This window comes from Tursiops truncatus, chromosome 7, assembly GCF_011762595.2.
Source record: "Tursiops truncatus isolate mTurTru1 chromosome 7, mTurTru1.mat.Y, whole genome shotgun sequence".
NCBI classification, from domain to species: domain Eukaryota; kingdom Metazoa; phylum Chordata; class Mammalia; order Artiodactyla; family Delphinidae; genus Tursiops; species Tursiops truncatus.
Genome location: NC_047040.1, coordinates 9,796,268 through 9,813,303, shown reverse-complemented (window position 1 = coordinate 9,813,303; position 17,036 = coordinate 9,796,268). Strand labels below are relative to the sequence as shown.

At 40.3% G+C, this 17,036-nt stretch overlaps 1 protein-coding gene across 1 annotated transcript in view; it reads right to left on the bottom strand.

Annotated features, from left to right (window-relative positions):
• Window positions 1-17,036, bottom strand: part of DNER (delta/notch like EGF repeat containing) — a 325,355-nt gene that overhangs the window by 14,289 nt on the left and 294,030 nt on the right. The window contains exon 11 of the mRNA XM_019923664.3: window positions 6,328-6,459. Coding sequence (XP_019779223.2) covers window positions 6,328-6,459 — 132 coding nt within the window. The remainder of the gene's footprint in view (window positions 1-6,327; window positions 6,460-17,036) is intronic.

The following is a 17,036-nucleotide window of genomic DNA, read 5'->3' as shown; positions in this document are numbered from 1 at the left end:
AAAAGGCCTGAGAAACACTGCTCTCTGCTATATGCATCCATCCGAACCCTTCAGGAGGGGAGGATGAAGATTCCCCTCGTGGGATACCTGTATCTACCTTGCAACAGAAAAGTCAAGGTCTAATTACATCAATAAAACTACATACCTACAGAATGCCTGTTATCCTAAAATAGTATGTTTAGAAAATCAGTAGTTATCTCAGAAACATCTAATTTATCAATATTCCATCAGAGGAGGGGAAATTTCACTTTGAATAGACACCCAGAGGCTGCTCACTGCTCAGAGAGTGACAACTGATGATAGCAATTAAGGCAACCATTTACTGAGCACTTCCTGTGAACCAGGCACGGTACTGCACTATGTTATTCACAGGTATTACCCCATTTACCAAGGCCTGTGGCTCAGAGCTCTTGTTTACCAGGAGTAACCACCTGAGCTGGGATTCAAAACCAGGACCGCACAAGTCCACAGTAATGTCCTTCCCGTGATCAGGCTGCTTCCCCACATCTAGCCACGGTCGCTTCCCAAGAGGTCAGTGGAGGATGCAGCCTTGGTGTTCACAGTATTTAGTAAGGTAATTGTGGATTAAGTGGGACTTGCGAGTCAACTTCAACCCCCAACACCATTGCTTCCAAGAGGAAAAGTTTTATTGGCAAAGAGCCAATATATAAATAAATGCTCATGAAAAATTCAAGAACCCCTTAATTTGACTATTCCATTTTCAAGAATTTATCCTACTGATATTCTCACACAAGAATATACAAGAATTTTCACTCTACTGTTGTTTTTAATACCAAAAACCTGAAAATGAGTTATCTATCAATAGGGGTATGATTAAATAAATTATAGAGCATCTAAAAAATGGAAATACTGTCTGGTGTTAAAAAAATTGAGGAAGATCTGCATAAGCCAACATGGATAAACACTCAAGATATATTACTAAGCATAAAAGCAAGATGCTGAACAGTACGTACAGAATAGCCCCATTTGTACGGGAGAAAATGGGACTTTATACAGTGACTGAAAGCATCTGGAAGAATCCACAATAAATGGGTAACAGTTTATAATAAATGGGAAGTGGGGAGTGAAGTGGGGAGTCTCCACGGGGAGGAAGATTAATTAATTTTATTTTGTTTGTTTTCTTTTTTATTGAAGTATAATTGATTTATAATGTTGTGTTAGTTTCACGTGTAGAGCACAGTGATTCAGTTTTATGTATATGTGTGTGTGTGTATATATATATATATATGTACATATATATATTCTTTTTCAGATTCTTTTCCCTTATAGCTTATTACAAAATATTGAGTATAGTTCCCTGTGCTATAAAGTAGGTCCTTGTTGGTTATCTATTTTATATACAGAAGTGTGTGTATGTTAATCCCAAATTAGTTTTGTTTTTTAAAAATCCTGGTTTACACAAAAATGAGAACAAAAGATCCGAATCTATTTGTACGATAAGGACTGCTCATATAACATAACTGTTTGATGGGTTTCTTCAAGCATTATTAAATTCCATGCATTTTGGGAAGAAGAAGCCCCAGATATCCAACTCTGCTCCTTCCCTGGGTTCCTGGAGCTACCTGCACGAAGTCTCACAGCAACTCCTGTCACATATGAAGACCCACCCTTGGATGAGGAGAAGGCAAGAGCTGTTTCATTAATCTTTATATCCTGGGCACTATGCTTAACGTCTGACAATAAGAGGGCCTTGGTTATTCATTGAATGCATAAATCTAAGCTGCCCTGTTCCCCTATTTCTCAACTGCACAATGTCATTAATTCAATAGTTTAACCATAGATTCAACTGCTCAGTATATAGAACTAGCCAACTCTCAGTCAGCAGGACTGTCTGTAACTCTAACTGTATAGACCTTAAAGCTCCAACACAAATGATACAAAACATTCCACTATGTAGAGAATTATAAGAATTTTGAATTTTAGACTTCGATTTTAGGAAGGCAAAAGTTTTATTAAAATCCTCCCCAAATTTTTTGATCAGTCCAAAAGTGGTTAAGAACAAGCGTCAGAATTAAAACTTCAGCAGGCTTGTTTTTTTAGTTTCTAGAACTTAGGGTTTGCATTTGTCTCAGAATGTATAAAACATCATAGCTGGGCTTCCCTGGTGGCGCAGTGGTTGAGAGTCTGCCTGCCGATGCAGGGGACACAGCTTCGTGCCCCGGTCCGGGAAGATCCCACATGCCGCGGAGCGGCTGGGCCCGTGAGCCATGGCCGCCGAGCCTGCGCATCCGGAGCCTGTGCTCCGCAACGGGAGAGGCCACAGCAGTGAGAGGCCCACATACCGCCAAAAAACAAACAACAAACAAACAAACAAAAAACACATCATAGCTACTCTCATGATCCTTTTAGGAGAGTTCTGGATCAATGTTTTTGATGGTTTTGATAAATATGTGTGGTCTGCTAGATGTCTGCTTCTTATTACTGATTGGGGACCAGATAATAACTCTAAAGGGCATATTTCTAAAAACGATCCATTATTAGGGTAAACGTTAGGAATGCGAGCCACAGAACCACTAAAATGGTGTTAATTTGCATGCAAATCCCATTGAGGTTTCTGAATCTAGTGTTGGCTGATGACACAGTAGACTCATTTCCACGTGCAGAGCCCTTCCTTCACTGGGATCTGCACGAACTCTCAGTGTGTGTTTGCGAGTATCACACACGTATTCTATGAATTTCTGAATTTCTCTTTTCCACGTGCAATAGGAAACATCCTATGGTGTTTTGTATGGAAAAGGCAATAGGAAATGCCTGCCTTATAATCTGTGCTCTCTGGCAGAGTAGGACACTACTTTGAGGGTGAATCCAACAGTGCTAGGGCTGGAAGGAAGAAAACTAACCATTTTATTTAATCCTTCATTTTATGGATGAAGAGACGGAGCTCCAGAGAGATAAAATGACCTTCCTCCGGCCTGGTGATTGGTTGGGTGGCAGGACCAACCCAGATCCCTGTTCTTAAGAGCAGCACCCATTCTATTCACCAACTCCTGCCCCTTTAATCAGTTTAAGTTATGTTTATGCGAATACTTATTACAATGATTGGGATGATGCTGTAACAGAAAAAAAGTAATGCTAAATCATCTCCAAATGTTACAATTTTTAAGAACAAATGGGAGTCATGGCACACTGCTGCTAAGGTGCTATGGTAGGCCAAATAGTGGTCTCCCAAAGACGAACACACACTATTCCCCAGAATCTCTGATTATGCTACCCTACACGGCAAAAGGAACTCTGCAGATGCGATTAAGCTGACGGTCTTGAGATGGATAGGTTATCCTAAATTACCTTCATGGGCCCAAAGTAATCACAGGAGTCCTTATAAGTGCCAGAGGGATATGAGAGATCTGGAGAAGGAAATGTGACAATGGAAGCAGGAGTCAGAGAGACGTGATTGTGGCTTTGAAGATGGAGGAAGGGGCCACGAGCCAAGGAAGGTAGGCAGCCTCTAGAAGCTGGAGAAGGCAAAGAAGAAGGTTCTTTAGGAACTCCAGAAGGAAGACAGTCATGTTATGTTTCAAGCCATGAAATCTGTGGTAATTCGTTGCAGCCGCAGTAGGAAACAAATACAGGGGGTCAGGGAAGGCATCTGAGAAGCTGACGTTCAAGCTGAGACCTAAAAGCTGAGAAGGAGACAGCTGTGCTAAGATCGCAAGGAAGAGAGCTCCAGGCATGGGGAACAACACAGGCAAAGGCCCTGATGGCAGGAATGAATGGGACCTGCTCAAAGAAGGGAAAGGAGGACAATGTGACTAACGTGTAGTGAACAAGAACGGAGGGCAGGTGAATGGCCTCGGGAAGCAGAGGTCAGGCTGGTGGGAAGCCCCATCACTGCCTTTGACAACTCGGAGCCTGCCATGCTATGGAGCTACGTGGGCCACGGTTCTCCCTCTTCTCTGCTTCATCTGAGCTTTCCTGCTGAGACTTACCAACCTGACCTTGTGTCATTCAGGCACCCTTCTCTTGGTTTCTAGCCACTTCAGAAGATCACAGATGTTCAGGGTTAGAAAGAAACCTCAGAGACCATAGGTCCCATGGCTCATACAGGACAGGAGACCTCTTATATCTTCTCTGCCCACTGACAGTCCAAAACCTGCTTCCACTTCTGCTCTGAATCCATTCCATTGATTCAGATCCATTTCTCTTGGCACTGGCCGCCAGCTCCACCTGTGTGTTATCGCAAACCTTATATGCTTATTCTCCATTCTTATGCTCAGGTCAAGGATGGAAGCATCCAACATGGGGACCCAGTAGAGCCTAATCTGTGATGACATTTATTCTGACACCTTTGGCTGAATGGAGGGGTGCAAAGGAGATCATCAAACGGCAAGTGCTACTCTGGGCGAACAGAGAACCCAGGTGTGTGCTGGGATGTGTGATGGGTCCCATCACACCCAGCTGCTCAGAGTGGCCTGTGCCCTCTGACAAGTGCCAAAGGCTAGTGTTTGCCAGGAGTAGCTCATAGAATAAGGGCTACAGTGGCGCAGAAGGAAAGAGAAGCAGCAGCTAACACTTATTTAGTGCCTACTGCATAGCACAGATCTGCACAAATTTGCCTCCGTTAAGCCTCACAGCAACTTTTCTATCACCATTTTACAGGTGAGGAAGACAAGGCTGAGGTACATTTGTCCATGACGGAGCTAGACCACGAAGCCAACTTTTGTCCTTATTATTCCATCCTTGTATATCTTTTGCCTGTCTTATCCATCACCAGAAGGAAGTAAAGCTAGATTTTTTTTACAGTTATAAGATTTTACTTCAAAACTTCTTAAGGGCATCCTTTGTGTTCCTGACTTCTTCACACCGAGGATTTAAAAATTATACATAGATATTCCTCTGCCCCAAGGCGTGAAACTTGTCATTTCACGGAATTATCAAATTTTATAACGAAAACTGGTCCTATTTTATGGAGAAGTACACGGAGACTCAGCACACCTAAATGCAGCCACACCGTAAGTGCCACAGCCAGGGCGAGAACCGAGGTCCTGGTGGCCCAAATCTGGGACCCTTCCCACCAACTGATCTCACCAGACTGGACTTAACATCCTATACCTACTTTGGTCTTAACATCCTGCATCAGTTCACAGCCCTGAGCATCTGTACCACTGGAATCCCCTTCCTTCCCTTTCTTCAACAATAGAGTGTTTCAGTTGGTCCTAAAACCTTTCTGTATAGGGGTATTTGGAAAGGACGAGCGGGAGACCTAAAAGGAATTACTCTCTTCCTCTCGCAAGTCCTGAGCCAAGATGAAAGACAAAGAGTGAGCAGACAGGAGCCCAAACAACACCTTCATCACTGGTCAAGTTGATGCTGAAGAATATGGTCCATATTTGTGGATAAGGTTTCCTGTTACTGGCCATGCCCCACTTGAGACACACACCAAGAATTAGACAAGCCCGTGCAGTCACAGGCGGTGCTGGACCACCAGTGAGGGGCCTGTTCTTGAAACATGCACAGCGTGGAGGAGTAGAGGCAGCAGACAGGCCAGCCCAAGAGGCAGACAGACAGGGCTGTGTATACTGAGCTGTCTCCTTCCAAACTCACACAGCAGATGAGCTGTCTCTGCCTGATGAAGAGTAAGAGAGTGGGCGAGAGGGCCCAGGAGGGAGATTTGATGACACAGCCAAACCCAACGACCCTGACTAATTTAAATGGGAAGAAAACACACTTCAACGCTGAGCTTTTAGCGATTTACAAAACAATGAAAACCCAATTCCAGGGCAGGTCTCATTTTCACCTCAGTCCTAGCAGATACATGATTTTAATATATAAAATCCTGATCCTGACATTGTCAAACTTCTGTGAGTCCATCTGTAGAGAACACCTCGCTCTAAGCAGCTCAAAGTATTTTTCAGAGTTTCTTTCATGCGCTCATCCTCACGGAACTTTTCTCCAGGCAATTGATGGAACCTAATACGTTTGAAGACACTTGAAGACAAAAAATGCAAAGTGAATTTACATTCTGTGTGGGTTTTTTTAATGCTTTCAACACAAAGACTCTCTTTTCTGATGCGATTCTAATGCTTCTCTGCTAAGCACATTTTTGGCTGTCTTAGCAGCCGCGAACTCTGGATGACATCTGCACATTCTCATCCTGGTGGAAAGGCTGGATTCAGACTCAGGAAGGAGGGAAGCAGCATAACACAGTGAGCCAAGGTCCTCAACTGGGATCCGGGAGGCACGGCGGGGCTCAGGGTACCCCTTGGGCCTCACTGCCTCACCTGTGAGTGCTGTGGGGCTGGCGCATCCTCTTCTCATTGAATGAAAATGTAACGGTAAGTCACAGAGGCTGAGCGGCAGGATACTCACGGATTTCGCAGTTTGCTCCCACCCAGCCACGTGGGCAGTGGCATGTATAACCATTGGGCTGGTCCAGGCAGGTACCGGCGTGATGGCAGGGGTTACTGTCACATTCATTGATGTCGATGTCACACTCTTCACCTAAGGAGATGAAGAAAAGTGGCAGTGAGCCAGGCTAGCTGCCCCAGTGGCTCTGTCCCCCGTCACTTCTCCAGCTCAGCAAAGATCTAAGGCTGGGGTCATGATCTCCTGCAATGCAGCCCAACTGGCTGTTTGTATAAAGTGCAGAACTCTCCCAGAATTCCAGACAAGGGATCCTTTACTTAAGTAAAGCTTAAAAAAGAAAAAGAAATGGCACCGGTAAAAAGAATCTCCTTTAATCTTTTGAATTCATTATCTGAAGCTGATTCCCATATCTGAATAAACCTTTTGAAGTCTATCGGAAAAACAAACTTGGGCTCCTGATTTTACTAAAGAAATATATTTTGTTTTGGATTTAGTCAGCTGAATCTTCTTATTTGTTTTTCTGAAACTCCGGAAAGCCAAAGAACTCACAATTTATGGTTCTTTTCTTTTTGTAGCCAAGTGTTTGATTGTGTAAGCCTGAGCATCTGACTATTTTCTGGATAGTTCTAGGTCACAGACGTGTGCCTAGCCTGAGTCAATTATGAAAATGTACTCCTCTTTCCAAATCCCTGGAAATGCTTCTGGGAGGGATTGAAATGCTGAGGGAGAACATCAGGGGCCCCCTAAGGAATGACAGTTGTGATGTCTGGGGTGAGTCCAGTCCTGAACTAATCTCCCCTGGGAAATGGTCCCCGAGGGAAGCTCACATCTGCTCCAGTCCATCCGTCCTTCCCCCATAATGAAAACCGTGACCTGGGGCTCCTGACGCTACTACACCCAACATTTGGGGGCATCCTTGATCCCCTCAGAGAAAGCCTAGTTTAAACTAACAAACCAGAACATGGGCTGATATCACTGTGGTCCAAAGACCAACTTACAAGAAATAGCTTGTTAGTAGAAGTTACACAAAGCCATCTTTGTGTGATTTTAAAGCGTGTGTATGAGTCAATACAGAATGGGTACACGTCTTAAAGATATCACATCGAAGCTGAAGAAAGGATACTTCAAATTGAGGCAATCTTTCTTAAAAGTGTGAAAATGAGAAAAAGAAAACTTTAAATATACCTCCATTTGCTTAGATAAATGTAAAAAGTGATATATATATATATATTTTTAAAATTCCTAGCATTGCTATAGTCATCGACTAAAACAAAAGAGCAAAATCAAATATTCTGTCCATTTTCAAAGGCAATATTTCAGTGTACACTTGGGTAATTACTTGCAGGCTTACTTAATTAGTATTAAAGAGCTTTTCTGTCTGCCATTGGTTTACCTCGTGTTTATAAAACCACCATATGTCACTCACAGACCATTTTCGAGGCAGAATCTCAAACTAAAATGGTTCACGTCTGTTTCACTTCACACTTTTTTCATACCTGGCAGCGGACTGTTTTATTTTTAAAGTAAAATCTGTCAAATAAAACATTTACTACGTCTAGGTCCTACGAGATTGCTTATAATTCAGTAGTGTCTAAGCGAATTTGTTTCCTGCAATAAATATAGTCATTTCTATCAATACGAAAGACATGAAATTGATTGCCTCTTACTAACCTCTTTCAAAGGTTTTCTGTCTATTAATGGGGCAATCACTCTGACTGGAAAAGGGCATAGACTAAACTATTACAAATGGCATTACATGGTAGACTAGTTGAAGAGACATATAAACAGGAACGTGCTGAGAAGCAATAAAAGGATGAAATCAAAGGCCTTGACAAATATACACAACAGTACTGCTTTCCATCCATTTAGGAAGACAAGCTTAATTGAGGTATTTACTAAACAATAGCTTTCTTTTCCTGGCAATCTGAATACTGCAAATTCTGAAATAAGATGCTCTGTTACCTTTTCAGCAATAGCTACAGAAATGGCCTGACTTCTCCCTACTTCTATAGCCTAGCAAAACTCAAAAGCCCCACCCTGCTTTAGAAGTTTAATGTCAGTGTCAAACCCTTTTAATTCCCTAAATTTTGGGCAGTTCTAGAGCTGTCAGTCCAGCCCACCCAGTCCTGCTCTGGTCCAGAGCTTCCCTAGGGAGGTAAATGCCAAGTTCAAGTTCAGAGCAGCCCTAATACATGTTTGGCTCTTAGACCTCTAAGTGGCTCTAATATAGTTGAGAGAAGCCCAAGATCCTCAGATTTATCTCTTCTTGGGACTCACTGGATTGGAAGGACTTGGTAGGAATAGAGAATGGCAGGAGAAAATAGGATGAACTTTTTCTGTAGACATTCATCAAATATCTAAGACCCAGGAACCAAAGAACCATGGCCCAGAGAGAGTCCCAAACCTATCCCAGTCTGGCTTTCATCACCACAGTGTTCTTAGAGCTATACTTGGGATTCAATGACATTAGTTTATGATAAAACTCCATGCCAGTCAGGAGCCCAAATAGCTAGCAGCTATTTCCACAGCATATGTGCCCTGGAGGAACCGTGGAGCAATGCACAGTTCACAGATACCTTTAGATTGACTCTGTTGGCCCATTTTACAAACTAACATGCCTACACTTCTGTTTGAATCAGTTACCCCCACCTGGCTTGCAGCTGAGGACTTCACGGTGTCACATGCTGGTGGTGAGCATGTGGGGTGATTCCGATGATGGGGCCACCCAAGGAAATTTCCAACCAGAAGACTTCCAGAGAGGATTGCTCTTCTCTGCCTCACAGTGCTCATGCACTTTGCAAGGTAACTGAAGATTTATAGAGACTAATTTTGGTTTCATTTATGCTTCCCTGTATTAGGAGTATTTCGTTCTTACATACATTTCAACACCTCACCATTCCATCTCCAAGCAATATGCATTCTAGTTAATTTTAGTAGAAGAGTTCTTAGTACATTATATCACCTTTCTCCACTCATAAATACTTAATAAATATAGTAAATAATAAAAAGTACTTAATAATACTTAATACTTAATAATACTTAATAAATCTTTATGCTTTTGCTGGCTTAAGCCAGATGACTTTTTCGTTGAGTTGCTTACTTTTTTATTTGAGTGGGGAAAATCAGTTACTTTTGAATCACCGTTGTGCTTGAATAACATTTGTAAAGAGAATACAAAATGAAATTTCTACTTGACTAAGGCTGGAAATCAAAGTCTGAACTTTAAATCTTTTCCTATTGCTTTTCAATCTACTACTTTCTAAGAGGCAATCTGTATAGTAGGTATCAGCTTTGGTAGTATTTATGCAAATTTACAAGCGTACGGTTTAATTCGGTATGCTTTCCTCAGATAAATTAAAATGAAAAAGATAAGTCAGAAGTCTCTGCTGTCAGTATATCCTTGGGTTAACAGAGCCCACACCAAATGATATCAATGAAAATCATTATAATCATAATACCTAGTATTAAATCTAAGCCTATTATGTGCCACGCACTGGAATGGGTACTGTAAGTATAACTCCTTCATACTTCACAAGCATTTTATTCTAGATGAAATGAATCTAATGACTTACTTGGAAGTTCTGCCACAATGGAGCAGCTGGAACCCGTCTTGCCCTCCCACTGTAAATAATTACACATGTGGACAAAATATATATATAAAAAAAACACTTTAAGACATTAGACAACAGGCAGTGCATGGCTGTGATTGCTAAGAGGAGACAAACGAACAGCTGAGTACCATAACCACTCTGGCATTCTAAATTCTGAACCAATTTAGAACACAACAGTTTCACTGAAATGTGGGGAGTAACTGGAATTTGTGGAGGCTGAGGTAGCTGTAATTTGTAGGAGAGACCACTACAGAAGGTAGAGCCACTCAAAAAAGGAGCATCAGAGATACGATGCATCCCTGAGTTTGTTGCTGAATACTGTGTATGAGGAAGTTGGAACTCCACAGGCATGGCAAACAAGAGGAAAGATGAACAGTTCCCAAAGCTCACAGAGGACTGGGAAGTATTCAAACTCTCACAGGTTGGAATGCAGACGTTTCACTGGCCACCCAGTGCATTATGGGAGGAAAAGGTCACACCTCAGTAGTAGGACATAACTATCCCTAAAGGCTACTACAGACTCCAAAATACAAAAACAAACCTTGAAAGGATCAATCAGGTCAGCAAGTAACTTACCTACCTGCCACAGAAAAGGCCAGCACTTTTAAAAGATATCCAATCGCTCAACAACTTAACTCACAATGACCAGCATTCAAAAAAAAAATATCAGACGTACAAAAAAAAAGCAAGAACATGGGACCTATAACCAGAAGGAAAATCAGGCAAAAGACAGAGGTCCAGAAATAACAGATGATGGTGAGTAAACAACACATTTGTTCAAAAGGTGAAGGAAAACATGGGGAAAATGAGGATAAAATGGAAGATATTAAAAAAAAAACCAAATGGAATTTCTAGATGTGAAAAATTCAATATTGTCAAAGATAATATTAAAAGAGAGAGAGAGAAAGAAAAAAAACTACAGACGAATATCCCTCATGAATACAGACACAAAAACTCTGAACAAAATATTAGAGGACAGGATTCGGCAATATACAAAAAGAATTATACACTATGACCAAGTGGGTTTTATTCCAGAAAGGGAAGATTAATTCAATATTTGAAAATTGATCAATATAATCCATCATAATAATATGTTAAAGAAGAAAAATCATATACTGATATCAATCGACGCAGAAAAAGCACCTGGCAAAATTCAACACCCATTCATAACTAAAGCTATCAGCAAGCAAGGAATAGAGAGTAACTTCCTCAATTTGATTAAAAAAAATCTAAAAATCCCTATAGCTAACATTATACTTAATGGTGAAAGACTGAATGCTTTTCCCCTACGATTGGGAACAAAGCAAGGATGTCTGCTATCACCACTCTTACCCAAACTAGTGAGGAGTTCTAGCCAGCGTAATAAGACAATAAAAGGAAATAAAATTTATACATATCAGAAAGGAAGAAATAAAACTGTCCCTAATTTCAGAAGACATACCTACCTATGCATAAAATCACAAGGAATCTACCCCCCAGAATCCTAAAACTAGTAAGTTCATCAAAGTCAGAGGATACAAGATAAACATACAAAAATCAGTTGTATATCTACACACTAGCATTGAACATGTGCACACCAAACTGCAATTCTATTTATAATCACTCAAAAAGAGAGATATATTTAGTTGTACATGTATAGGAGTTACATACTGAAAACTACAAAATGCTGATGAAGAAATCAAAGATCTAAATAAATGGAGTGTCATACTGTGTTCATGGACTGGAAGACTCCAAACAGTAAAGATATCAATTCTTCCCAAATTAATATACAGGTTTAATACAATTCTTATTAATACCTCATCAAAATCTTTTGTAAATATAGACAAGATTATTCTAAAATTTATATGAAAAAGCAAAGACACTAGTATAGGTGAAACAGTTTTGAAAGAAAAAGAGTAATTGAGAAGAATCATTCTGCCTGATTTCAATGGTTATTACATAACTGCAGCAATCAAGACTGAGTAGTACTGACGGAGGAATAGATACATAGATCAATGAAAAACAATACAGAATCCAACCAGACCCACACAAATATGGCCAACTGATTTTTGACAAAGGTTTAAAAGCAATTCAATGAAGGAAAGATAGCCTTTTCAACAAATGGTGCTTGAGAAACTGTACTTCTATAGGAAAAACAAAAACAAAACCCCTCTAGTTGGAAGGTCCCAGGAAAGAAAGCAGACTGTGAGCCAAAGCAATCTTGAGAAAGAAAAACAGAGCTGGAAGAATCAGGCTCCCTGACTTCAGACTATACTATAAAGCTACAGTAATCAAGACAGAATGGTACTGGCACAAAAACAGAAGATAAACTCATGCACCTATGGTCAACTTATCTATGACAAAGGAGGCAAGGATATACAATGGAGAAAAGCCAGTCTCTTCAATAAGTGGTGCTGGGAAGACTGGACAGCTACATGTTAAAGAATGAAATTAGAACACTCCTTAACACCATACAGAAAAATAAACTCAAAATGGATTAAACACCTAAATGTAAGACCAGACACTATAAAATTCTTAGAGGAAAACATAGGCAGAGGACTCTATGACATAAATCACAGCAGATCCTTTTTGACCCACCTGCTAGAGAAATGGAAATAAAAATAAACAAATGGGACCTAACGAAACTTAAAAGCTTTTGCACAGCAAAGGAAACCATAAACAAGACGAAAAGACAAACCTCACAATGGGAGAAAATATTTGCAAACGAAGCAACTGGCAAAGGATTAATCTCCAAAATATACAAGCAGCTCATGCAGCTCAATATCTAAAAAACAATCAACCCAATCCAAAAATGGGTGGGAGACCTAAATAGACATTTCTCCAAAGAAGACATACAGATTGCCAGCAAACACATGAAAAAATGTTCAACATCACTAATCATTAGAGAAATGCAAATCAAAACCACAATGAGGTATCACCTCACACCAGTCAGAATGGTCAGCATCAAAAAATCTAAATGCTGGAGAGGGTGGGGAGAAAAGGGAACCCTCCTGCACCATTGGTGGGAATGTAAATTGATACAGCCACTATGGAGAACAGTATGGAGGTTCCTTAGAAAACTAAAACCAGAACTATCATATGAGCCAGCAATCCCGCTACTGGGCATATACCTTGAGAAAACCATAATTCAAAAAGATACATGTACCACAATGTTCATTGCAGCACTATTTCCAATAGCCAGGACGTGGAAGCAACCTAAGTGTCCATCGACAGATGAATGGATAAAGAAGATGTGGCACATATATACAATGGAATATTACTCAGCCATAAAAAGGAACGAAACTGAGTTATTTGTAATGAGGTGGATGGACCTAGAGCCTGTCATACAGAGTGAAGTAAGTCAGAAAGAGAAAAACAAGTACCGTATGCTAACGCATATACAAGGAATCTAAAACAACGGTACTGATGAACCTAGTCACAGGGCAGTAATAAAGACGCAGAGGTAGAGAACGGACTTGAGGACACAGAGGGGGAAGGGGAAGGGGAAGCTGGGACAAAGTGAGAGAGTATCATTGACATATACAACCTACCAAATGTAAAATGGATGGCTAGTGGGAAGCTTGCATAGCACAGGGAGATCAGCTCGGTGCTTTGAGATGACCTAGAGGGGTGGGATAGGGAGGGTGGGAGGGAGGCTCAAAAGGGAGGGGATATGGGGATATATGTGTACATATAGCTGATTAACTTTGCTGTACATCAGGAACTAACACAACAGTGTAAAGCAATTATACTCCAATAAAGATGTAAAATAAAAGAAAAAATGAATGCAGACTGTGAAAAAGTAATCTAACAGTACTCACAAATGTATGAAACAACCTCACTGCAGGGTTGGGGGCAGTGCTGACTTAAGTGACTTTGGAACGAGTAGAGTTGGTAGGACTGAAGGCGAAGGATGTGTACACCAGCACTGTAGTCTAGTTTATAAAGTTGCTTCCTGTAAGGATACAAGTTATGAATTCTGATACTGCTCTACATGTATATAGGGATTAAGCAAGTAAGTAAAAGGATGTTGGATGGTAGGAGCCAGGAATCTTGTTGTTGGTGTGGGAATTTACAGATAAAGAGGAGAGAAGGCTGGAATGATACATGTAATAATGGAACAGAGTTGGAGAAATTAGTATAAATTCATGTTTAGCTTTATTTAGATATAGATGGTTACATATGGCAATATTTATAGACACATGGGTTAGTATACACACACATTCCCTTGCTATGTCAGCTGAGAGGATCTAGAAGCAATGACATCCCAGGAACAATAAGCATAGCTAGTGCCCAGATCTTGGTTTCCAGTATCATTCTCCAATAAAAAGAACCAAGGCTCCCTGAAGAGATGGCTGATTCAAGACTGGAGCAGGAAATATACAAGATAAGACTGGAGCTTCTTGCAGTGCCGGAAAGCATGTAAGTGTTCATACACACACACACACACACACACACACACACACACACACACACACACTCTCCACCAACAACAATGGGGTATGTCAAAGGGACACAGAAACCCAAATGAAAGAACTCCCAGTGTCCAAATCTGGAACATTTTGAGCCACAAAATAAATAAAAATATGTTGGATTATAACTCAAAGTATAAAATAAATATCCACAAGTCCACAGTGATATAAATAAATGAGCAAATAAATAAATAAATGGGGGAAAACAGACAAATCTCTCCTACAGAAGAATTTCACATAGTTTACGTAGCTACTCTACCCTCAAAGAGGGAAAGAATAACTCCCGGTTCCTTAAGTGTGGTCCACATATAGTAACCTTCTTTCAAAGAGTAAAGTATGCAAAGAGGGGAAAAGAGTAACATTATAGGGGAAAAACTTGACAAACGCTTCCTCAGGTGATTAAAGTCAACATCAATGGTCAGAAATCATACTTGATAGTATGTAGCCTTGATATGATGGGGTACGATTAGAAAATGGACAAAGGACATGAAGAGACGTTTCGCCAAAGAGGATGTACAGATGTCGAATAATCACATGAAAAGACGTCCAATGTCATTTATAATTAGGGAAATTCAAATCAAAACCACAAGATATCACTAAACACATGATCAAAATGGCTAAAATTAAAAATGAAGGCAACACAAAATGCTGGCAAGGATAGAGAGAAACTGGATCACTAGACATTGTTGATGGGAAGGGGAAATGGTTAAGCCACTCTGGAAACATTCCAGCATAGTTTGGAAAACTAACCATCAGCTACCATATGACCCAGCATTTGAACTCCTGGGCAACTGTTCCAGAAAAAATAAAAACTTACATTCACACAAAAACCTGTAAATGAAGGTTTACAGCAGCTTTCTTCATAATAGCTCAAAATTGGAAAGAACCCAGATTTCTTTCAACAGGGGGATAGTTAAACAAACTGTGGTATATTCATATCATGGAACGCAGCTCAGCAATAAAAAGGAAGAAACTTGATACACATAATGATCTGGATGAATCTCCAGAGAATTATGCTAAGTGAAAAAAAACCACAAAAGGTTACATGCTATATGATTCCATTTATAAAACATTCTTGGAATACCAAAATTATAAAGATGCAGAACAGATTAGCGGTTTCCAGGGATTAAGAGGAAAGCTTCCTGTGGTGGAGGAGAAATGGGTGTGGCTATAAAAGGGAAGCATGAGGAATCCTTGTGATGAAAATGTTCTGCATCTTGACTGTATCAATGTTAGTATCCTGGGTGTGATACTGTACTATAGTTGTACAGCGTGTTACCATTGGGGGTAAGTGGTTAAACGGTACACTGGATCCCTCTGTGTGACTTCTTAAGATGGCTTATGAAGTTTGAAGTTTCAATTATCTCAAAATAAAAAGTTTGATTTTGAAAAAACAGCCAAAGGAAGAAAAAGACATATACACAGTCAATAGTTTCCTTAAAAATGTGCTAATGAATTCCATTAGCTAGGATGTTAGGATAACTGGATACTCATATGGGGAAAAAAGTAAACTTCCATCCTTAAGTCACACCATACACACAAAAAAATTAACTCAAAACCTAAACCTAAAAGCAAAATCTATTTTAAAAAATGCTAGAAGAAAACATTGGATAAAGTGTCATCATCATAAGGTAGGCAAAGAAAGAACAAACTAAAAAAGAAAAAAATTGATAAATCAGAGATCACCAAAAATAAAAGCACTTGCTCCCCACAAAAATACCACTAAGAATGCATGGATGTCCTGCTGGGGAAAAAAAAAAAAAAAAGAATGAATGGATGAGCAAAATGTTTATCTGACAAAGGATTTATATCTAGAATATGTAAATAATTCTTACACCTCAGTAATACGACAAAAATCCAATTTTTTAAAAAAATGGGCAGAAGATTTGAAAAGACCCTTCTCAAGGTTAAGACATATGAATGGTCAATAATTACGTGAAAGATGCTCAACATCAAAGAAATGCAAATTAAAAATCTCAGTGAGAATAAAACATTGATGGCATTTGCCCATGAAAATGAGCTGGAAATTGCAGAACACTCTCTCGTGAACTAAAAGACAAATATTGAAAAGTAGTTGGGTTAGAAAACAGAGGAGAAATATAACATTATTTGACTTTTAATAATGCATATAGACTTTCTGCTATGGTGAGAGAGCAATGGGTCACTGATGTCCCGTTTGGACTACTGTTCTAGTGGCCATGGCAACGGGCCTGAAAGAACTTCGGGCTTCCCTGTTGGAGTACAGTAATCTCCAGCCTATGATTTCAGGTAGAAACAAAGCAAGTCCTGGAGAATTCATGTTGCGTGAGGGCATCCTTTCTTTCCCTCTACTAGTCCTGCCTGAGCCAAGTAATTCTAGGTGGCAGAATTACAAAGCCTCAGAGACAAGAGCGGACACAAAATAAGTTAAAAACTGAAAAATGGACAGGATGCAGGCCAGGTCTTAAGGAGACAGCTGTGTAGAAGGCCCGCAGGGGTTGAAGAGAGGGAACCTCTCTGGGTCCAGATGACCGGAGGGAGTGTATTTTCAAGGAGAAGCCTAAATTCATCAAGGAAGGGCAGAGCTCCCCACATACCTCCTCCCAGAGTTAGTCTGCTGGCCTGAGAGTGAAGTGTCTTGAGCCAACTGAAAAAGCCAGTCTCAAAAGGT